The sequence below is a fragment of the Mycteria americana genome, chromosome 2, assembly GCF_035582795.1.
Source record: "Mycteria americana isolate JAX WOST 10 ecotype Jacksonville Zoo and Gardens chromosome 2, USCA_MyAme_1.0, whole genome shotgun sequence".
NCBI lineage: Eukaryota > Metazoa > Chordata > Aves > Ciconiiformes > Ciconiidae > Mycteria > Mycteria americana.
Window position 1 is genome coordinate 82,857,893 of NC_134366.1, and position 23,550 is coordinate 82,881,442.

Sequence of the window (23,550 nt, forward strand, 5' to 3'; positions counted from 1 at the left end):
AAAAAAAAAAGAAGCAGCAATCAAGTCTCAAGACCAATTTAAGCAGAATGAATGGGTCTTTGTTCTCTAGGGCAGGGTTTGCATTTATATTTGCTGTGTTAGCCACGGTCGTGATTTAATTGCACATCTTAATGACTTTTGGTGTTTTCCTTAAAGACCCAGAAGCTGGAATCAAGGGATTCCACAAGGCGCTTTACATTCATTCAGAGCAAAAGGTAAACCTTTACTTTTGCAACAAAGAGGAAGCAAATTCTCCCCAAAAGGCTCCAAAACCCAAAGGAAAATAAAAGGAAATTGACATTTGTTGTTTTTAAGAAGTCTCAGGATCTTTAAGCCATTCTCAGGATTTTGGAAGGCGTGATGCTTTGATGCTCAAAATTGACAATGCTGCCTTTATGTTGAGCGTGCCACCACGCACGAGTTTGTTTGAGAAACGAAGAGTAAGGACTCCCTCTGCTTCGTCAGCCCTTTCAGCTTGTTTCTTCCTCTCTTGGTTCATCTTGGTTCAAGTAGCGGCAAAGAGAGAAGACACTGCCCATCTCACCTTTGCTGCCTTTTGAGACTGCCCATCCCTCATGCCTTTGCTAGTCAGGCACTCGTGACATCTCACCACTTCCAAGAAAGCTGGTGTCAGCACACGCTGTACAGCGTGGAGCTTTTTTCTTGTTTAAATGGGAACACATGAACACAGGGTTGGGGTTCTCAGGAGAATGAGGCCGATGGCTGATCTCACGCTGTCCTGGGGTGAGATCCTTCCCCGCAAACCAGCCCAACCAAAGGCCATGACCCTGCCTAGCAAAATCACCAGTAGCATTGCCATAACTTCAGTGGTGATCACCATGGCAGGAAGCAGTGTGAGTGGGATGATCTGTGTCCTCTACCTTCTGCTACCTGATTTTGCCTGTTTGTCACAAACTGCTTTCTGCAGACTTTTGCCCTCCTCTACCCATTTTATCCTCCAAACGACTACCAGATTTGTCACTGACAGACTGGGCTGCTGGGGCTTACATTAACTTTTCTCAGGTGAGCTAGCCGCATTCCCCTGTCTATGCTGGGGACTTGTGTAGGCAGCATGAGCTGCAGCTGGGATAAGCACCAGAGACTTGAGTTGAAGCTCTTCCACAGAACGTGCTGACTGGTCCACCAGGCTGCAGCCGAGCTGGCTGTGGACATGAGGAGCTTCACCCCACCCCTGGCTGTTCGTTGTCTTCCCTCTGCCAGAGCTGCTGCCGGAGCTGCTTTTGCTAGTGTTTATTAGCTGCTCTCTGTCAGCATGAGGTGGTTTAGCAATGATCTACCGCCTGAGCTTAGTTTTTGCTTGGGAAAGGCTGGGGAACGCTCACACTAGCGGTGACGCAGCACACCTGGGTGGCAGGGGTTTGTGGCAGCATGGATGGGTGGTGGCCAGCAGCTGGGGATGTAGCTTGTTTAGACGCGACTCGAGAGGAGATGTGTGACCAAGCCTGGAACAGGAGTGGACTCCGGTCAAGCCACTTTGCACCTCTGCTCTCCTTGCTGCCTTTGGCTTGCTTGTCTGCTTGGATTGTAAACTGTGCAGGCAAGGGACTTTCTCTCAGCTATGGGTTGGAAGACCAAAATGAATGATAGCGGATGAATTTGCTCTCAGTTCTTTTAGGCCTTACTTTAAAACATTCTGCTAAACCCTCAAGACTATGTTTTTTCCTCGCCGGCAAATCTGATACTGCTGGAGTTCCTCACTCCTACCCCCATCACCATCATGTGCTTACAGTGAGCCAGATTTCTGACTTCTTTTAAGGCTGGATTATTTCTACCTTGCTCCCATACTACCTGTGGATGTCTTCCTTCCCTTGACCCTCACAAACAAGGTGTTTCTTGATTTATGCCATATTTCCATAACAAGTCTCCTCTGTTGACCTTCCTGGTTTCTTTGGAATTTAAGCTTTGAAAGAATATAAAGCTCCAGCCATTGGTGGCTGGGATGAAAACCTTTGGACTGATCTGAGACACTGTTGTCTCATGGGTTCTTCAGCTGGTACACAGAGAGAGGGCAAGGCCACTCACAGCAAACAGACATTATTTCTGGAGCCCGGTGACTGCTACTTACGTATCAATGTTGTTAACCTGATGCCAAAGGAAGCCAGGTCCTGCTCGTAGACTGGAAAATTCTGTCCTGGCAACAGTGAAAGCCAGGCACGGGGAACTTGCAGGTCATAGCTGAAAGTTAGTGACCTAACGACCAGTGAGGCTAATGGCGATCAAGGGTGTGGAAACAGGCAACGGGGGAATGAATACAAAGGACTCCATGCTCCTGTTACACCTGGCACCGAGGTGACAGATACTGGTATACTGTGTTATATTTACAGTATAAGAATGGCCTCGGAAAACCAACATTTAAATACAAAAGAGACTTACGAGAATGATCCAAACTTTTTTGTGGTGAAAGATGGGCAAGAGCAACTCCAATTATCTTAAAGAGAAGGTCAAGGTGGGGCTTGGACAGTCACTCTAGAAGTATTTTGGTGAGGAGGAGACATTTGCTAGTAGAGATTTGTTCAGGCAAATGTAAAGCAAGAGACAATGGGTAGAAGGTGAACAAAATCAGACAAGAAGTAAGATTTTTTTTTTTTTAAATATGCTATAGTTAAAAAGGAAATTAATTGGGGGAGGTCTTATGGCATCTAAGGTACTGAAGATCAGACAAGGCCATCACAGAGGTCTTCTCTGACCATATAATTTCTGGTTCTATTTCACGAATAATCATTCAGCTTTCATACAAATAGAGAAAGAGATAATATATGGAACTTGAGACCTCCATTCTTGTCCTTTCTCTCAGGACAGCAACAGGACTTCTGTGCACAGAGCAAAGACAGAATAGGTGACAAAAGACCAACTCTTGGTCTTTCATTAGGGTTGCCTAATGCCCTCACATCCCATTCAAGCCAGTAGAAGAGTACTCATCATCTCACTTGATGTGTGTAACTTCCTACAGAATCTCTTTCTCAACATACAAACCATATGGTGTGGAGATTCCTCTTTGTAACAGGAGTGTGCAAGCTTCTTCATGCTTTTCTACTCATGTCAGCTGATTTACATGCAAATCCTAAATCACATCTATTTTCTGTTCATGTTCTGCAGAGGACCTCGAGCAGTGCTATTGATAAAGAAAGAATGGTGTAAAATGGCAGTAAGTAAGAAGCACTCCCAGCTCCACCATTCATTTCCCCACATTCACCTTGGCCAGTCTCCACATTGCACAAACTCTCTGATCCTTTTCTGGTATCATACCTCAGGCACTTCCCTGGGCTCTTCTACTTGGTGTGCTAAGAACAGGCTTGGCATGGGGAGAGGTTAAAAGCTGTATTTAGCACAGTTTGTGCCTGAAAATAAATAGTGTTGTATTAGTCAGAGATATTTTAAAGGTCACCCATCTCCACATGCGCGGGCTGGCAAGGTGGTCCCTAACGGGGGTTTGGGAGTGCCACAGCACTACATACCCCAGCCCGCGCTGGCAGTTCTGCATGTAACTTTACTTTCCAAAGCAACCCCTCAACAAAGAGATGGAAGTGACCATTTTATTAAATCAGAAACAACAATGCTGACCTCTCGTGGCCATACTAGCCGTTTGCAGCAAGGTCTCACAAGTGGCATCTTTGCACATCAGCTGTACACAGCTACCAGACTCTGCTGGGTACCAGTAGGACTGAGGCTCCCTGGCCCTGGGGAGGAGGCGCAAAGCAAACCAGCGCCTGCCCACACGCTGTCTCTTGAGATGCTCCTCATAACGGGGGCATCACCTTCCCGTTGCTACCAGCTCCACCCCAGTGGTACTGACTGACTGCTGATTTTGGCCCCAGCTCAGGAAGGCATCCATGGTCAGGACCCAACTTGCTGCTATTGCACAGAAATCAAACTGGCTGCACACCTTTGCTTGCCTGCTGAGCAGTGACCTATCTGAAGGAGAGCGACTGGGGAGCACTGAGCACAGCCAAGTGCTGCTGAAGCTGAATGTGTGATTTCAATGCAACAGTAATAGCAGAAAAAGCATGGGGACAACAGGTTATAACAAGATAAAATTCTACCATGAGTTGATCTAAAATACATTACAGAAGATTTTCTTGGTCATTTATGTCTGGCAGTGCCACCCAAACAACAAATTGCAGCTTTTTGTGACATGCCACATTTTTAATTCGTTTCTGAACTTTGCTTTTTTCTCTGCCTACTAATGCTTGTGGGACTAAGTCTAACATTTCAGGCCCTCTGAATAGCTCTTAGACAGCACTTTTACCAGAAAAAAAAAAAAAAAAAAAAGACCTCCTACAATTAGAAAGCTTCTTCCAGTCCCTGTAACATGGGCATCTGCAGAGATTAAGACCACAGTAGATGAAAGCTCCTCACAATGGGTATTTCTTAAGTCTGCACAAGTGAACCATAACAAAACATAAAGCTAAAAGCAAAACGAAGAAACCTAGCAAATGTCGGTGCCGGTTAAATAGCTCCTTTCAGCAGTCTGGTGGTTTGGCTTACTTAAGTGTTACCCATGAAGTGAGCTTTGTCGCTGAGGGATCAGGAACCCGCTATGAACTGCCTGGCGAAGCAGAGGGGTACCAAGTGGCAAGCGACACCGCGCTGCAGCAGGAACGCTCAGTTGCCACATCGAGGCCATCACGTTTTAACGAGGCAAGTCCCTGCCACATGTCTTTAAATCATCTCCAGCCCCTGAGACCACACAGTCTGAAATGGGGTTGATACGTCCAAGGACTTGTCTCTGCTCCAGAGCTGGGGGTCTTGGTACCCTCTCCGTGAAAGTACTTATGTTCCTGAAGGACCAAGGTCACCTCAAAGGTCACTTGCCATGACCTGTTTTCAGTTGCCAGATGTCACACCCTGCGCATGTTATGGAGATAGCCAAAGATAAGAGTTTATGAAACAGTGGCTGGACACCTAAAGCAATGAGGGGAGGTGCATTTAAACTAGCTGGTGAGGAGTGGACGGCTCCGGAAAAGGACAGCTTTCACCTTCCCTTCCTCTCCCTCATCTCTGCCACAGTCACGGCCCTGTGTCCACAATGGACAGCAGGACGTTGTGCCCTGGCGACAGCTTTGCATCTGATTGATTTGCTGGTGGTAGCGAAGATGCTCATCGTGCACCCACTGGCGATGGGTGCAAGCTGGGAGCTGGAGGGCAGACACAGCCAGCTCAGCACAGGAGCGGTGCTGCTGAGGGTGCTGGCCCTGCTGCACCCAGGAGAGCCTGAAAACTGTGACTCGTGGAGCAAGCCCTCCAGCTCTGCCTCCCCCTGCAGTTAGTCCCGTCACCGGCGGTGGGGGCACACCCCCGCGCACTGCGCTCCCTGCCAAGGCTTTCATTGATTTAGGACCCGGTCCAAAGAGGGTAAAGGTGCTCCTCGCTTTCTGCGAGCTTTATAGCAGGCCCTCAAATGGCACAGCCTGGAGCCGTGAGAGTTCGGTCCTGCTCGTGGCCAGGCACCCTCGCTTCTCACTGCAGCCACCCAGAGCCGAGGGGGGTCTGGCCCCTCACCCCCATATACATCGCCAGCCTGCACTCCAAGTACAAGATGGCTTAGCTCCCGGATGAATACCTGCTGTATGCAAGAGATGTGAGTCACCCCAGATGAAGTGATTTCCCCCCCCCCCCCTCTTTCTTCGGATGAGGAGGCTTCAGGAGAGGAATTTGGAAATCTCCAGTCCCTTTCCAAAAGCTTTCATTAAAACAGCCCATAAAAGCAGGCTCTGGAAACTTTAGGAGGCCTTTAAGAAAAAAAATTAAAATTAAAATTCAGTTTTATTGAACAAATGGGCAGCACTGAAAATATTCAGAAAATTAAAATTAATTTGAAAATAATTAAAAATAAGAGAAGCTTAGTGTATGTTTCCAAGTTCTGGGTAATATTAAAGTAGCATTAAAAAATTGCAAACGAAATTTACTGTGAGCAGGTGTTTGAAATAATTGGGGGAGAAAAAGGGTTGACTATTAATTAATGAAGAATTATGAGTGTCCCTTGTTGGATTTTTTTCCTGTAGTCAACATATTTTTAACCACATGGACTTAGTGAACACATTTTAAAAGCATGGAGTTGCTTTACAGACACATACGGGGAGCTGAGTGTTATTTTATCCCCATTTATTTTATTTTCGCCAGTGGCGTGCATTTAGCAGGAGCTGTTGAGAGGACCAAGGTACTATGGCAAAGTCTTCCTCATCAGCTATAAAGCGCAGACACTAATATTTTCAGGACAAAACCTCCTACGCCAGGGTGAAAGGCACTGAAAACTAAACCACAGAGACTGCCTTCAAGAAAGGCAAATGAAGAGCAAATGTATAAGGCCTGGTCATGCACAGGAACTCACTCTGGGGTTTCACCCCAAAAGATTTTTGGACACCTTCTGAACTCGTCAGGGCCCCGTGCAGACACATGCCGGAGCCTGAGCACGGGCTCAAGATGCGGCTACGGTACCGCGGTGTTCCCAGCAGCGCAGGGCCGCTACCAGCGCTGATCACATTAGGGACCCCGCTAGAAGACGTTTTTCAGAAGAAAGGGGAAACAAAGCCTTTTTGTGGACGCTATACAGCCCGCTAATTTGGAAGGGAAATCTCTCGCCTACTTGCATAGGAAGGATGCCAAGAAAGAGGCTTCGCCTGGGCTAACCAGCGTGGGGCTGTTGAAATGACTGGTAGTCTCGGGGCTGTCTTGAGCGGGTGTAAAGAAGCAGCAGCTGCATGTCCTGCGCTCGGCTGTTGTAAAATTGTTCTCTCGCCTCTTCGCTTCCTCCAGCCCCCAAGCTCTGCCAGCCAGGTTGCGATGGCTTTGCTCCGTGTTGGCCAGGAGCGCTGAGCTCCCCGGGGCACGAGTGCAACTCTGGTTGATTTAACTTCCGGCTTAATCAGGAGGGTGTCTTGTTCTACGCTTAGATTTTACACCTGCAAAGCTCAGGCTCATCAAATACAGGCTGATATTAAACGGGAGCCTTCCAGTGTAAGAAGCCAAAGCTGCTCCTCAAGCATGGTGAATGTCTCAAATGCTGCAACCAGAGTTGTGGATAAACCATGCAGAAAAAGTGCTACTTACTGAATATAGACCAGTGCCAGTCAGAGGTTGCTTCCTGCTTTCTCACCCTCTAACTTTTTTCTCAATTTTTGCTCTTGCTCTTCATTTTTTCACTAGACAGCCCAATTTAAGGTTGATTTAACTCTGCAGGAAACATTCCTTCTGATTTCAGGCTGGTTTATTAGTCAGAGAACTCCTAGATGGGGTAAGGTTAAAGTGCGTTCCCCAGACAGCAATACTGAATAACAAGCCAACAGTCCGAGTGTGACAATTTAGGAGAAAAGAGTGACACCAGGTCCCTTGACCGAGCACCAGAAATTTCAGTAATCTCTTCTTTCCTCCCTAGTGACCTGGTCTAAGCACTTGCAGCAAGATTGGAGCCGAGAGCACCTCACGTCCTAGTTATCTGCAGAGAGAGCTGAGGCTTTCTTACAAGGGGTGAGTACAAGCTGTGAGCTTGAGCAAACCTTCAACTCTGGTGTATTTGTTTCAGTGGAAATTACTCTCCTTTTATCTTCATGTATCTAGAGACAGCAGTTGGGAAAAAGGCCATGTTTCTTTTTATTACTTACTAGTATAAATGACAGGCACATTAAATACAGCAAACAAAAACCCTGGAGTAAACAAAATCAGCATTTATTCCTCAGTCATCTTTGTACAAGATTGCTTCATGTTTTTCACAAAAGAACACATACCAGAGATACAGGCGTTAATATACAAAACCAGATATGCGAGCCAAAGTGATATGGTACATGAAAATCCATGTGCTTCATAATTTAGTTCTCACATGCCTGTCATCTAAATTTAAGAGAAGTTGCTGTGGGGTACACAAACGTTAGTTCTGCTGCGCCAAAATGTGATCACTAACTCTATGCACATAGCTAAACAACATATTTACAAAGCGTTATCTCTACCAGTCTTCATCTAAGATTTGAAACAGGTAGGTAGTTGTTCAGCTACCAAGCCTTCATGGAAGGTGAAACAGTCTAACGTCCCTAAACGGATTCATGCAGTGTTTAGTTTTATTCACACGAGACACAAGGACAAGTATCTATCGGTGATGATAGAAGTAGTATGTGAAGATGCAGCATCCTCCTGGAAGGAGTTTGGAACATGGGTGCTCATTCACTCATCACTGCCGTGGGTTTGACACTAAGCAAAACTTCAATCGTTATCACCTATTAAAAGTCCACAAGCTAAGAATTGCCCTGCTCACTGGTGGGGCCAGGGGAAGGGGACGGCATGTCTTCAGGTCCCCATCAGCGGAGAAGAGCTGACAAACACCTGCTTTTCTCACAGCTCCTGCTGGTGGGGGCCATTTTGCTGAAAGAGGCTGTCAGTGATTTGTAATGTCAGCCTTAAATTGAAGATGCTAAAATACCTTGACTCTTACTGCAGCAATTTAACCACTGCAGAAAAACTGTATCTTGATTGAGATTCCTTAATATTAAAAAATTAAGGTTCTTTTTATTTTTACAGGTCAGGACTGGTGCAAAATAGATTTTTTTGGCAGGGAGGCAGGGGTTAAACTGGGCTCTTGTGCTACTCACATCACAAAAGGTGGACCAAGCACTTCCCTTATTTAATTCTGTGGAGCTGCACTGTTATTCCTGGTTGCAATCAGGTTATAGCAGAATTTAGCTTAGGCTTTAACTTTATTCAGCTTCTGACATAAGAAGGAATATGAAAAAGAAATTAAGCAGTAGCTTCTGATGTAATCTCCAGAGTGGATTATCACAGATTGCCAACTGCTTATGCTGTGAGGGTACTCAGGGGAGCGACTGGCTGCAGGTGCTTACAAACATGGATATGATAGTATGGACATCTTTCTGTGGTAAAGGTTTTTATCCATTTCATAGCCTCCAGGATGATCAACATATAAAAAGAGTTGGAAAGCCACTAGTGCCCCACCTTGAGCCAAATAAATTTGCTTCTAATCCTGATGCTAATGTTAGACTACTCTAGTATATCTTGGGCAAAACTCTCCAAGATTTTCTCTAGCTGAATCTCTCTGCTGCATCTATAGAAACGGGAATAACAGCATCCTAATTCTTGTAAGTGCCAGGTGATAGCTGTCTTTCAATGCCTGACAAGTCAAGTCGTGCTTTTCTGAGTACAGTTACATCTGAGACGCTGAGAAAATCTGCCAGTTACAGAGTGCCTTCAACTTCCAATGACTTCCCGCAGGTCATCCCTGCAGAACAGCCCCCATGGAACATTACTGCTAAAGCTGCCTTTCCGAAGAAAAAGCCCTCTGCCTTTTTGCAGTCCAGCAGGGAGTCTGTATGCAAACCTGCAGGTCAAGTCATCACCTAGTATAAATCACTATGTTCCCGTGATATGGCCTTTAATTTTTACAGGTCAGGAAGAATACAATGGTGCACACAGGCCAAATACTGCATCTTGACACTTTATCCCTTCCACCACAACCGATGTTTCTGTATCACTCTTGTAGTACCTGCAGCCATCTCTGACGGTCTGTGCGTATGGAGCTAAATGGAGTAACAACAGCTAGTACAGCGCCTTTCACACCCAAACCTGCTCTCGAGCACAGTAATTCACAGTTTCCAAACGCAATTGCTTAAACCAATACTCAACAAAAATGATAATAAGCAAACTCACATAGATGCAGTTGACTTATTAGAACCTAGTCGACTTCTTATTATTACCTAGTAGAAAATAAATAATGATGTGTCAAAACAATAATTTAATAATTAATAGCAGTCTCTAGCTATTAGTTGTTACAGAATGTATTTAAGGAAAACAGAACCAAAAACAAACTTGCATGCGCACACACACACACACTGCTCAAAGTGCAATGAGACAGAATTAGAAAGCCACTGAAAAGAAGCTGTGTCAAGTTATTATTTAACTAAAATTACAACAGCCAGAAAAGATACAAGCAAACATCTCTGGAGACTTTTTCTCAGGCACATCGCTATACATGTGATAATTACACAGCAGTATAATTTTTTTACCCTTGATAATGATAAAGATCTTGGTAATGTGCCTCTCTTTTGACTCGGTGCTGCAGAGCTAGAGTCTATGTGGCAATAACAAGAAGTACGCTTGGGATTTTGTCCTCCTGCACTGGACACCTGCAGGCCCACGTTTGTGCTTAACCCTGGGCACCAAATGGCACCTTCAGTCACTATAGAGACTCGCTCAGTTCAACCTCCTCCAGCTGTCCCCACGTCAACCGCATTCGCCACTACGGGAGCTGTTCCTGGAGCAGTTTACAGATAAGACTCAAGAGTGTGACCACCATGTTAGTAAGAATGAAAGTTAAACCCCTTGAGTAAATTAGCACACTGTCCTGTTGCACAAGCAAGGGGCTAAGTGAGGTGCTCCCTCCTCAACTCATGCCTTCTGAAAGGGCCTAGCCTCCCAAAGCGTGTGAAGTATGTCAAGTTCTTCCACCTTCCCTAGTAATTCACGTGTGCATATTTCTGCTGTACAGATGAACTCTGTGGATGTGCACAACAGAGGCCACGTTCTCCTACGGCTCCTGGAGGATTTGTGGCTGACTCGACGCAACACACTCTAATACAGGACTGATCTTTATGGCACTAAGCTCTTAATTACTACTCAGATGTATATATCCACAAATGATAAATCCTCTTAATTCAACTGAGCAACAAAGCAGATAAGACTGTAGTCACACTGTTATTTTAGTATAGTTAATAAGATTCAAAATGACATGCAATTTATTCATACCCATGTAAAATCTACCACAGGAAAAACAAAACCCCCAACCCAATCCTACAATACTGGCACTAAAGTGCATAATGAGATCTTGTCATTCCAAAGTGGTCTGCTGCATTTTAGTCTGATCATTGAGTTGTTTACTGTACAAAAAGCTACAATACCTTGAAGGTAGTCAGAACAGGAGTGGGAACTCCAGCTCTGACAGAAAGGTAGCTTTTCTATTTATTTTGCACAGGCAAACATAAATGGAGACTAAAAATAAGCAGGCCAGTTTCTATCTAAAAGTCATATGCTCATTTTCTTGCTTTGAGACTGCTTAGTCTTTTCCTGAAGAAAGTTCCATTTCTGCTAGTCAAAGTTTACTTTAGTTAAGACTACAGATAAGGATTTGAAGGTGGCAGTGCTCTACATGGTATCATAGTTACATGGTGAGTCATTGTGTGATAATAGTAATGGGTCTCATGTATTTGCAACAACTAGTACAACACATCAGTATTTCATAGATTTCACAGCTGTAAGAAGCCCTATTCATTTACAGGAGCAGTCTTAAGAGATCTACTACAATGGCTTTAAAACACTGGATCAAACTGGCTGTAGAGAATGTCATGGCCATGGTGTCCCATTAATGGGCCTCTTTTAGTTCAATATGAATGCTATCCAGAAAGGACAAAGGCATGAAAAATAATTCATTGGGTGGTGATGAATAATACTGTTTTGTCTTTATGTTGATCCCCTTTAAAAAAAGACATAATTTAAATATAAATACATATGAAATGTGTAGATAAATATACAGAGATAGCTATGTTAATATGTAGTTTGATCAGAACTGGATTAATCAAAGAAAATCTAAAGGCACCACAATAAGTCAGCATCATTGAATAAAATACTCACTATACTTTGCATTTATGTAGTTCTGAAACCAAGCAGTCAGAAAGCCATATACAGCAGGGAATAAGTCTCATTATTTTAATCTCACAGCCTAGGCAACTAAGACTCAGATTCACTTAATGACGAGCCATAATCAAACAATCTCAGGTAAAGAATTCAGCTGTTCTGACTCCCAGTTTTTTATCTAGTTAAGAATCAGAAAGGCTTGGGAGCAAGATAAGAAAAGAAAACTTTAGAAAAACAGAGAATTTTCATTTGGGCCTGTACCCAGAGGTTATAATGAGCAGAGGACTAACGGTCCTCTTTGCCAATGGTCTTAATCAGTCCTATTAGCATTAAACAAATTAGCTGGTGTAAAATCACCCTCTGTTAAAATAACTCTTAATTATACTTGCATATTGGACAACAGAGTCTGCATGGGTATAAGTGAATAGTGCCTCATTTTCTTTCTTGTTTAATTAATCCAAGTGTATTTAAAGCAAACTAATTCATCAGGCTAAAAAATCCTAAAATGTGTCATATCACGGTTGCAGCAAATTCACCTACATGCAAGGAAAGTCTCACTTCTCGCTTCCACTGGTGTTACATTAACATGGCTTTAACTTTGGTTGAGCTAATCCTTAGCTCATTTTAGCGTGACAGGAAAAACGAACTTCAAATCTTCTACATAAGGCAGCTGTAAATTGGCTGCAATTTTTTTTTTTTTAATTATTTGACTCCAGTGTCAAATCAACTTTGGCTACAGATATAACACAGGGACAGACTGCCTTCTGGGCTGACATGAGAAACAGTCAATTTAACCTGATAATTTGAACCTTAAGGAGCCTTTGATAAGTAAATGAGGATGTAAGACAAGATAGATAGAGAAAAGTTCGTTACGAATCCAAGCTAATGTAGCGCTCCCAGACATGGAGAACATGGTGCTCCAGAAGAAACACTTTCCTGCAACCTGGAGAAATACTCTCCTTCTTTCAATAGCTGAATAGAGAAGAAGCAGCTCAGCAATGCTGGGACTTGTCCTGCAGCTAAAGTGCTGTTGGTCCATTTAGTAGAAGTCTCGGTCATGGCAGGGGGGTAAAGCACCAAGACTGCTGATATTTTCCAATCTCTTAGCAGCAGTAACCACACAGCAGCTTTTCTGCAAAATAAACAAAACAAGAATCCAGTTAATTCAGCAGTATACTTTTTTATTTGGTTAAGGGTTCTAGGACAACCACAGGGTGGTTTCTTTGTGCATAAGGAAAAGAAAGCAGCGCTGAAGCTTCTTGCTTACAAAGGGTTGCTGCAGCCACCTTATTTGTAAGATGTTTTATACAATATTAAAAAGACAAGGCCTCTTTGTTAAGTGGAGAAATGGTCCTGGAGGTCTCTCTTGAAATGCAGCTACTCTGCTTTTTTGCCTCTCTTGTCATACAGATCACAGCATGAAAAGGCATGCTGCAAACCTCTCCATTTATTTGTGTTACCAATGCAAGCATTTATAATGCCAGGTCTAAATCAACTGGCACTTGAGTGTATTATTTTGGGTTAAATGTGGTAACCATACTGCTTGCCTGATAAAAATAGCTAAAGGGATTCTTTAAAAACAAAGCACTGCTATGACTTTAGATCCACTCATTAAGTAAACTCAAATAAACTCCAAAAAGAAAAACACATGCAGAGGAAATAACACTGCAAAAGCCAAAACCAGGTTTTCCCGCAGGTTAGATCATGGGTAGGTTACTATGTTACAAAGCTATAAAAAGTTTATTTAAAAATAAATTTGACTGCTGTTGGACAGTCAATGTATCTCAAAGTTGATTTTGGTTGTAATAGAAAATTGTGTAATACAGTGCTTCCTGCATTAGAGAGGGAGAGTTTTCACCATTTGGTTGCTGTGCAGTTAGTGGCTTGAAATGGGAAATACAGATAAAAACACTAGGCCTGTAACAGGTCAGGAAAACCTGTTTAGAAAACTACTACACAGAAGCACTCAGGTGAGTGAACAAAAGCTTCATGTAACCTGTCCCAGCACCAGTGAAGGGGGGATGAATGCTGAGGATCACAAAGATGTATTCATTCCCACTGGATTCCCACTGCAGAAGCTGATGCTGAGACATTACCATAGCAGGAAGTTATGTGGCTTCAGAGAGCAAGTAGGATATAATAATGGCACCTTAGCCCTCACTGACCTCCAGTGTACCACGGAAAGGCAGCTTCAAGTCCCCAAGGTAGCTCATTTAAAGATCATTAACTTCTGTGTTACTACACTACACTATATAAAATCTGTTCTAATTTTACTTAGTCAAAACAGAACAAAAATTTCAACCTCTCACAATACTCTCTTTACATGTTTCTGGACAAAACCTGTTGCAAACAAAACCCAGTACATCACTTGCCCTACCAAGTGGATGATGCATGATGGCAGCATCAAAAACTTGCTTGTGGTGAAAAGTGGACTACTTTTATTTTGGCATCCTGGTTGTTATTCATGACGCACAACTAAAAGGAAGTGGTTTTACAGTGTGTGTGTTCTCAGCCTCATTCACATCTTGACCCTCCACTGAGTTTTGCCCAGAGGTGCCCCCAGAACCTTTGAGTGGTTCCCATGGTCCTTCAGCAGAGGCACCAATTTCTGTGGTAGTTGGTAAAAGGGGCTGTGGGAATTGGTATACTGGTTTATGGAGATACTGTACCGCCTGAGGTAGCCTGATTTCAAAGTGGCTGCGTGAGTATGCTTTGGTCAAAGACCAGAGACAGACCATGAGAGCAGACTTGAGTCTCCCTGATCCCCGGGGAAGGCAACCAAGCCAGCCTGAGAGCCACTAATGAAGTGTTTGTTAATGAAAGGGCAAAGACAAGGAGACAGAAAAAAAGGAGAGAGAGAGACGGTCCGTCAGAATTGTTTGGGTTGCTATAGGCTAAAAGGGCAGAGAAGTGCCCTGTCAGAACTGGGTCCTCAAAAGTGTGGAGCAGCTTCTTTTAGGAGACACCTCACTTTCGTTTCACTACAGTTAGCGGAGCTGCCCTGAGGGTCTGGCCCGTGCCTTTGCTAAAAAGTAATTACTTTTCATATTTCTACCCTTTTTAAACCATACTCCTAACCACAGCATGAAAACCTGAAAGCTTTCAACACTGAAAAATTATTGGGTGAAATCCTGCCCCATGACAGCCAGTGGGAGCATAACTATTCCCTCTAAAATGGCCAGGGTTTGCAGCTCATATGGCTTCATATATATGATCTTTTTTTCACATTGCTGTGACTTGGTGTAAGTGATAGGGCCAGTTTACATTTTGAATGCTTTCCAAACAACAGCAGGGATGGTGGTGGTGAATACAGTTTGGACCATTCCCTTTGGACTATGCAAGGTCTTCAGCCACCCACTGATCCCCTCCACAGGGGCTCCAGTACTTATTTCTGAAGAAACACTTGGGACCCAAAACAAACCTTCTGTTTGGCAGCTCTTTCAGAGAGGTTATTGAACTGAGGGTGCTCGGGACACACCTTTAGCCTTCTTCTAGAGGAAAAGAAAAACAAAAAAAAGAAAGAAAGATGACATTATTGGAGCATTAATTGAAGATCAATCACATCTTACCTCTAGTTAAGGTAATGGCAGAACACCACAACATCAGCACGTTTAGTGAAGCTATTTTTGTAAAGCACAAGAAGTATAAACAAAAAATACTGGGGGAGGAGCTACAAAGGATGACATGAGTTGTAATGGGTAGGGTTTCCCCAGAAGAAAACTGGTGACAGGAAGCAGCACAGCAGGTAAGCAGCCCGTGTTCTTGTAGCACTTGGAAAAGACAGCCTGTTCCCCAGGTTGCAGAATTGGAGCTTCACTAGAGCCCAACTAAAGGAGTCAAATTGTATCCTATGAAACCCTCTAAAGAGATACTTACCTCTGACAAACTCTCTTATTTTTACTGTGTATGCACACTTACAAATCTTCTAATAATCTCAGGGGCATTGCTGTTCTGGAATATTATCATGAAAGCTAAATTTCAATGAAAATTACAATAATTTATTTGATTGTTATTATTTCCCATTTTATACTACTACTTGTTATCCTTACTCTGTATAACAGGAACATCTCGCAAGGACAGAGCTGTCAGGACACTACTCAGTCCATCCTTCCCAGAACCCACACCATCTCATCAGCAGAGCTACTACTGCTTTCTTATCATCATAATCTTTGCTCTTATTTTAATAAGATTATTTTATTAATTAATAATATGGTCTCTTCATTCTTAATGATGGCTATAGTTCAAAAGGCACCTTGACATATACATGCTAGGCAACAGAGCAGTAATTTTATTTAACATAGATGTGCTTTGCCAGCAAAGAAGGAAGTGAATATTGCACTTCAAACACTGTAAAAATTTTGAAACCTGCTTAAGATTATCCCCTGATGAACCACTGAACCGCAGAGTGGACTCACTTAGATTCAGCCAACAGCAAGCACATCAACAGCATGAATCTCCCAAACTCACTGACTACTAACAGAGGAATATTCAAAACGATTTAAAATCTTGTTGCTCCTCCAACTCAGCCCAGTGGAATTGTTCATGTGAACAAACAACTGCTTCTTTTGTGTTGGCCACTAAGCTGGCTACCCTTGAGGGGCAAGAAGGTGCTTAAGTACAAAGATTTGCACTGGCTGAGGTTCCAGGCTCTGTTAGGAAAGGTATACCTTGGGAAAAGGTAGGATGAAATCTAACAGCACTCATAGGGGACTTCAGGAGAGCCTGAAAGGGTTTTCAAAGCAGGAAGCAGAACCATCCCCAGCTCGAAAAATCTTTTAATATGGTAATTCAGTGCTCATTTTGTAAATAGTCTCATTTTGCTATGAAATGGATCCACTCCGCAACACACAGCAACTGCATGACCATATATTTCTTCCCAGACATGCAAGAACTGATGAGCAAGTGTGAGCATGCAAATTATAACAGCTAAATAAAAACAAAAGGACACACATGTCTCACAGCAGCAAGAAATACAGCAGCAATGGGGACTCAAAAACAGACAAGAAAAATGTCAAAGCAAATCGTGATGTGGCAGCACAAGAAGGCAACAGCAGATCTACAGTGCACAAGGATATTTAAATTTAGGGACCTGGAGTCTGCAGTGGAGCTTGTGGTCTGATAACCATGGGTGTTTTAAGGCAGCAGTTGCACTTATTCTCCAGCTAAAGGAAAACCAGAATGCTAGTAAGTGTTTTTCCTAGAATCTTACAATTTGACAATTATCTCCTACAGGTCATGTGTTCTGCCACCATGCAATGCTGTCATTTCAGGACACTACGCCAGATGGCAGCTAATGCATAAAGTTAAATTCGGTTTCACAGCAAAAATACATTCAGGTAACTTCAGATCATTTTATGGACATAATGAACACCATCAATGAACTGGCATTAGAATATTCTATGTGGACATAAAACACTTTGATAAGTCATGATAGTTCTGCAATGGAGCAGTACAAGTGACACAACTGTGACATAATGGTGTGGAACACACATTTCAAAGGTACAGGGATTATATACCATTTTTCCTTGATGAGAAGCTTTGAGATGAAATCTTTGGCCTGATCAGAAACACCTTGAAATTCCTCATCTTCAAAATCCCAACTACAGGACAGGATATTGTTGAGGGTCTCATTGTCATCATCACCCAAAAAAGGAGACAATCCACTGAGGCTAAAGTAAAAACAAAAAAATGTTCAGTCCTCCCGTGTTTTCCCCTTTCTGTACACAATCTCCAATGTGCCACCTATGACTGTTCTGTTACTCCTGGCCTAATTTGCAACATGTTATTGTCTAAGAAAGTCTCCAGAGCATTCCCATTCTCTCTTCTATTTACATGTTTAAATAATCGCCCTTCTTCCTTCCCTAACAAACCAAGCATTACTGTCTTTCATGGTAGGTCATGTTTTCTTGACCTCTGACCACTCTTGCATATACCTACTGGGAACTTACCAAGCAGTCTACATTACTCTGGAAGTGTGATGCTCAAACAGTCATGAGAAATATCCAGTGAAACAAGGAAGTTCATGGTCATTGGAAAAGGGGAGAGATTACTGAATATGTGATTTGGAAAGAAGCCTACATTTTCTATTTTGGGTACAGATTTTGTCAACCTTCCAATATAACAACGAATTTGGATGACTGACACAGTTCAACAGAACAGCTTACAAAGCAGAGATTAAATCCGACTTACAGCATATAAGCAATGACTCCTACACTCCACATGTCTGTAGGAAAGGAGACAAACTCATAATTCACAACTTCAGGAGCAAGAAATTCTGGAGTCCCAAAGTTAACTCGAAGTTTTTCCCTGGGTTTATATCTAGGAAATGGAAACATTAACAGAGAACATCAATTATAGCCCTAATTAAAGTTGTATCGTAAATTGTTTAGCACTTAGAGGGATTTCAAAAGCATACAGGAAATTCAGTAGGAAAACAAGGACAGACAGAGGTACAAAATAAAAACAAATATACCCATATATAGAATGAAAAATGTTTGCAAGCTTTATATCACACTTCAGGGCAAAACTCAACTGCTATACAAAGGAAGACATGCAGCTTTCAAGGACTCCTCAGAGCAGCTGTTATCATCTTTTTGGGGCTTCTCCATATCATAGGTATGGAATTTTTAACCAGTAAATCCTTCACTGAGGTTACGGTACCTAATTAAACTAGAAAGTGCTATAGCATGGGATATATTGTAACAGCCCTTGATGGTCTCTTATACTCTTTTTTTGAAGAATCTTGTAATACTGGAGACGAGACCAGACAAGATGTACCACTGGTTTTGTCCATTCTAGCTGTTCCAATCTACTTATGTGCATGTTCAGTCAGCATCAGCCCTCTTTCAACCTTTTACCTGAAAAAAGGTTTCAGAACAAATCCTTTTTTACTCAGCTCCAAATATTCCTTATTAAAAGATGTCCCTGGTAATAGGGATATCCCTATTGTGTATCCCTAGATACAGAAAGGAGACCATTATGTATCTAATATGTCATTGTAGAGATGTAATACTTTTTTCATTGTTTCCTAATTCATTTATGATTAGCAAGAACACATGCACATACCTTCTTGCCAATCCAAAATCAATAATTTTTATTTGATTTGCTGCTCGGTTCACACACAGGATATTCTCGGGCTGTCAAGAGAAACCAAAAAACACTTCAATGAGAAACAAGTATGAAAAACTGGGCTTTTAGCAAACTGTAGGGAGAAAAAAACTAAAAAGAGCAATCATCTCATAAGCACCTTTTGCTTTCCTCCTTCAGATTTCTCTGCATGGGTCCCTCCCAGCTATCACACAGCAGTTGGGGTCATGTGTTCTATGCCTTGCAACTGCTTTTTCTTGTCCTTGGCTTTTTAATTTGACATAAGGCAGCAGTTCAGATAAATAACTCATTAGGAGGAGGGGGACAGAGAATGCAGACTTCCAGAGGGGGGTTTCAAGATGCTGGTACAGTGATTTTACAGACCTTAATAAACTGACACTGATTTTTTTAGAAAAAAAAAAGTATTTATTCGGCTTTGAAGTTTATCTTACAGCTTTAAGTTTCTGAGTTCATGAATGTTCTGGCAGTAAGTCTGATTGAACACTGATATATTAAGCTAGTCACATCAACTTTATGCTTTTCTCAGATATTTTAGCAAAAGGTAGGATTCACAGGTTAAATCTCTCTGGGTTTTCATAGGGCCAAATGCTGTTCTTCATTTCCCTGGCAGGAATCCATTAACTTCCTAGAATTACTCCAAATTCATACAGAAGGGACTGAGAACAGAATTTGGCCAATCGTCTTTGAAACATAAATACCTAAAATACAATCTCATATTCACTGCCAGCAGTTTTACAGCTACCTCTGTCTTGTTGCTCATTGAGTCGTCTTTGAAACAAAACAGCCCTCAACACTTAAAACATTAGTTAACCTTTGTCACCATTACTAATTCATTTTACATGTAGGACTTTTAAACACCATAGGACTTTTAAACACCGTATGTCCATAGTTTCTGAGGTCCTGGATGATTATGGTCAGGACGATTTTCTTTCAGTTTCAAGCTTTTTTCCCCAAATTCATTTGTTACTGACAGCAATCTATGAACAAGCAAAACAGAAGGGAGAAGCCATAGCTGGCAAGCACATGAAAAGCGGTCTCTGGGAAGAATTTCTTGGATTGTATATGTATCTTTTTGTCAGCAGTTTGACCTCATATTAAAATTGTGCCATCTCCGATAACATAATTAATGTGTCCCAAAGAACCATGCAAACTTCTGCTTGACAGGTTTCTGGGTAACTGGATGCTTATAAAGAAAGAGAAAAGTGAGTCTGGTCATTGATTAGCAACTGAAGCAGGTCCCAACAAGCATCTGGTCGTTTGCTTAACCACTGCAATAATATATACACTAACAACATTAAAGATGTACTATATTAACTCAGTTATTACAAGCCAAAAACGGCACCCATAATAAAAATCTCACCAAAGAGAAAACTGTCTTGTGCATTTTTGGGGCTTTTTTTTTTGCTTTGTTGCAAAGCTCAGCGATCACTAGGAAGCTTTATAGCCAGTCATAAAACTAAAGACATCATCCCGTTTTATTTCTGCACTAAACAGAGGTAAGAAACAAGTCTATTATTTGATAAAAACTTGGGTTAAGGGAGAAAGAGCCAGCTCAAATGTACAGTCTAATGAAAAATACCTTTACAACAAATGTTTTCTGAGGGGTGACAGTTAACCATTAGCAGTCAACCAGAGTAAGAATGTGCAATTGATGGATTTTTTTTAAAAAGAAGTGAGGCGACTTTTTGTGTATATAGTTGAATAGTTCAGATAACTAAGCAAGTACATGGCAGACAATCTGCCACCCTTCTCTGGGCTTTCAGCTGCACTAGCAGCAACTGCCTCACCCAACATAGATGTACTGTATTTGTTACATCAGCCACTGACTATTTTTATTTCTTTCATTTTAGCGAGTACATTTTAATGTATTTTCCCTTAAGCTGGCTATCTATTGATGCCTTTTCATGACCATGACAGTGTAGTGTAGTCCTTCAGAAAGATGTGCAGGATTTCCACTGATCGTGAATGACCCTCGAATTTAGCTCCACTCACTCATGCATTGGTTTCTGCATGGTAAAAAATGGGGATAATAGCTACCCCATAGCTGATGTGTAAAACAGAGATCTTGTGCAGTTGAATTAAATAATATTTGCACAATATCTTGAGATCCAAATATCAAAATTGGAAATAGCAAGATACTTGTAGTCAGCTGCTGGCTTTCTGTAAAATCAGTCTGTGGAAAATTCAAGCGCTATGGGGCTTGATGACATATGACCACAATTCTCAACTAATTTACTTACTCCTGTAGTAATTTAACTGATTTCAATGTGGTTAAAGTAAATACACATTGGTCTAAGGAAAGCAGAATAAGGCCCTTGGTTGTTTCTGCCATGGCAATCTGCTAAGCTGTATGGCCTACCATTAAGAATGAGTTTCCACAGCTGTCATTGCACAAAACATAAATCTCAATTCTCTACCTTGAGATCCAAATGAAGAATGTACATTTGGTGCATGTACTGAATTCCCTCGCAGATCTGTTTTATGAACAGGATAGTATCCATCTCTGTCAAATTGCAGTTTTCATCAATAATTCGGTCAAATAACTCTCCTCCTTCCACACTGATGAGAGAAAGACAATAAAATGCGGACAAAGTCCAAATCCAATCCCATGCAGTTAGAGTAATACAGAATTTATGCTATTGACTATTTTAACCATTCACAGTCAAGTTCAGTAAGGTGGGTCTACAATATGAGCTTTTACTGTGATCTGAACTTTCCAAGAACTGGGTTCTGATGCATACTGGCCTGAACTTCTTCAAGGTCTGACAGTCCAGTCTCCCATCCATTGATAAATATGAAAGTCTTGAAATCTGAACCTTATGCTGTCTTGAGTCATCATTTTGTACCAGTGAAATTAATGAAGTCACATGGAAAACCAAGACAACATGCTGGAGAATCTGCATTTAAATCTGCAGTCTCCTCCCTCAGAGTTTGAGAGGGACATGAACCGAAATTTCAATTTGAAACTACCCAACGTCAACAAAAATGACTTCTTAATTTCTCATCACATTTCAGAATGCCTCCAGCTTACCCATTCATAGCTACACAGACATTTACCTTTTGTGATATTCTAATCATGTAGACCAAATTCAGAGGACTATCTGAGAATGTCCAGAATAGCCAAACTCACATAACTTTGAACCTTCTGTCATGCCTTTCAAAGTTTTAGTTACTCCTTTTTTGGCTTCCTTAAGACAACATCTGCTTAACTTGACTTTAAGGCAGCTATTTTGTGCCTAATTAGCTTGATAACCCAGCATAAAAAACAGGTTTATCCATTCAGGCAGCCAGTGTAAGGATTAGGCACAACACCTTCAGCTGGCTTGTCTTTGGTGCAAGATGTCTTCTCGTTTGCCTCACAGAACTGGAGGTATTCCGAGAGGTCTGTTTCTTAGCTGTCACAAATTAAAATTTGAAATTACAGAGAAGATATATAACACAGCTCTATCTTCAAATGGAGCATTGGCTTTACAGCACCAGGAATGTGGCACATCACTGGAAAAAATGCATAAATGGCTGCATGGGAAAACTTTTCTCTTAAATTCCATTATTTTTGTTCCTGAGAACATCTTTCATATGTTCTTTCCACCTGTAAGAAGCTCTATTTCTAATTTCAGGAGAAAGTAAGAAGAAAATGGACAATTCTAGCAAAAGTGGTAAAGACAGGAAGGGAAAGAACACACTTACTATTCCATGACTAGTACAATGTCATTTTTTGATTCAAAGGCATCATATAGCTGGATGAGGTTCACGTGATTCAGCTGGTTCATGACATTAATTTCATTCTTTACTTCATCCTGTAAAGAGTCATGAGTATTGTTACAGAAGCCTTTTCTCTAAGAAAGCTACATGAAACAGGACATAGTTTGAACCAGACATCCACATTATCTTCATATTTTCACTCGTGGCAACCAAACACAGGGTTTTTCCTTCAACTACTCCTGCAGTGGTAGATGTCAAGGCTATAGGAGCTACTAGACTGAACTCAGAGCCTGAGTGGGGGACTGCTTCAGTAATAAGCTATTTGGGAGGAAAAGGAAGGGGAGAGCCCAAATGGACAAGTGGTGGGTTCACAGGGATGTAAAGAAAAGACAGAAGCAGAACAGGACTTGGTTCAACCAGCTATAAGTATACAAAATCAAGCTGTGTAAGAAAAGTCCAGGACAGTCCTCAAACCCTTCCTTTGCAGTCAGGGGAGAGAGACTGGTACCTCCATTCAGCCCAACTATTTTAGACATGCAGTTTAGGATGGGCTGAATCATTCTCTGGTGGTGCTAATCTGTCTCCATTGACTACAAGGGGATTCTTGGTGATCGGCTTGGCCACAGCTATACCTTGCCAACCCCAGTTAGCTGAGACAAATCCCACCCTTGAACACCATTAATGACACCACTGTCACACAAAGGATGCTATGCATGTCTTTCCTGTGAAAGCAAGTCCCACATGGCCATGAGGTTTGCAAAGCAGGCCAGACTAATTCTTCTCATCTGTATTTGTGTTGATGTCAGGAGTGCAGATCATGCTTGTTATCAGCATCCCTCACAGTGACATCAAGTCATTGCAGCAAAGGCTACAGCGTGCTTGGGAGGGAATACGCTATGTCACAGGCCTGACAAATGTTTTTACCACTAAAGAAAACACATAGAATTAACAGCAGAAAGCAAAAAAGGAAAGCCAAAAAAGAAACACAAAGAGCTGAAAAGAAAGTTAGAAAAATTAAGATTTAAAAACAAAAAGAGAAAACCCAAAAAGAGGACTTTGATGAGTTACTAGAAGTTCTGGAGGAGAAGGGAA

At 42.0% G+C, this 23,550-nt stretch overlaps 1 protein-coding gene across 1 annotated transcript in view; it reads right to left on the bottom strand.

The window, feature by feature from the left end:
• Window positions 1-11,564: 11,564 nt before the first annotated feature.
• MYLK4 (myosin light chain kinase family member 4) overlaps window positions 11,565-23,550 on the bottom strand; it is a 29,563-nt gene continuing 17,577 nt past the window's right edge. The window contains exons 7-14 of the mRNA XM_075495448.1: window positions 22,444-22,553; window positions 21,174-21,315; window positions 18,715-18,785; window positions 17,839-17,967; window positions 17,166-17,318; window positions 16,739-16,811; window positions 15,071-15,140; window positions 11,565-12,781 (exon numbers count right to left, since the gene is read on the bottom strand). Coding sequence (XP_075351563.1) covers window positions 15,099-15,140; window positions 16,739-16,811; window positions 17,166-17,318; window positions 17,839-17,967; window positions 18,715-18,785; window positions 21,174-21,315; window positions 22,444-22,553 — 720 coding nt within the window. The 3' untranslated portion in view covers window positions 11,565-12,781; window positions 15,071-15,098. The remainder of the gene's footprint in view (window positions 12,782-15,070; window positions 15,141-16,738; window positions 16,812-17,165; window positions 17,319-17,838; window positions 17,968-18,714; window positions 18,786-21,173; window positions 21,316-22,443; window positions 22,554-23,550) is intronic.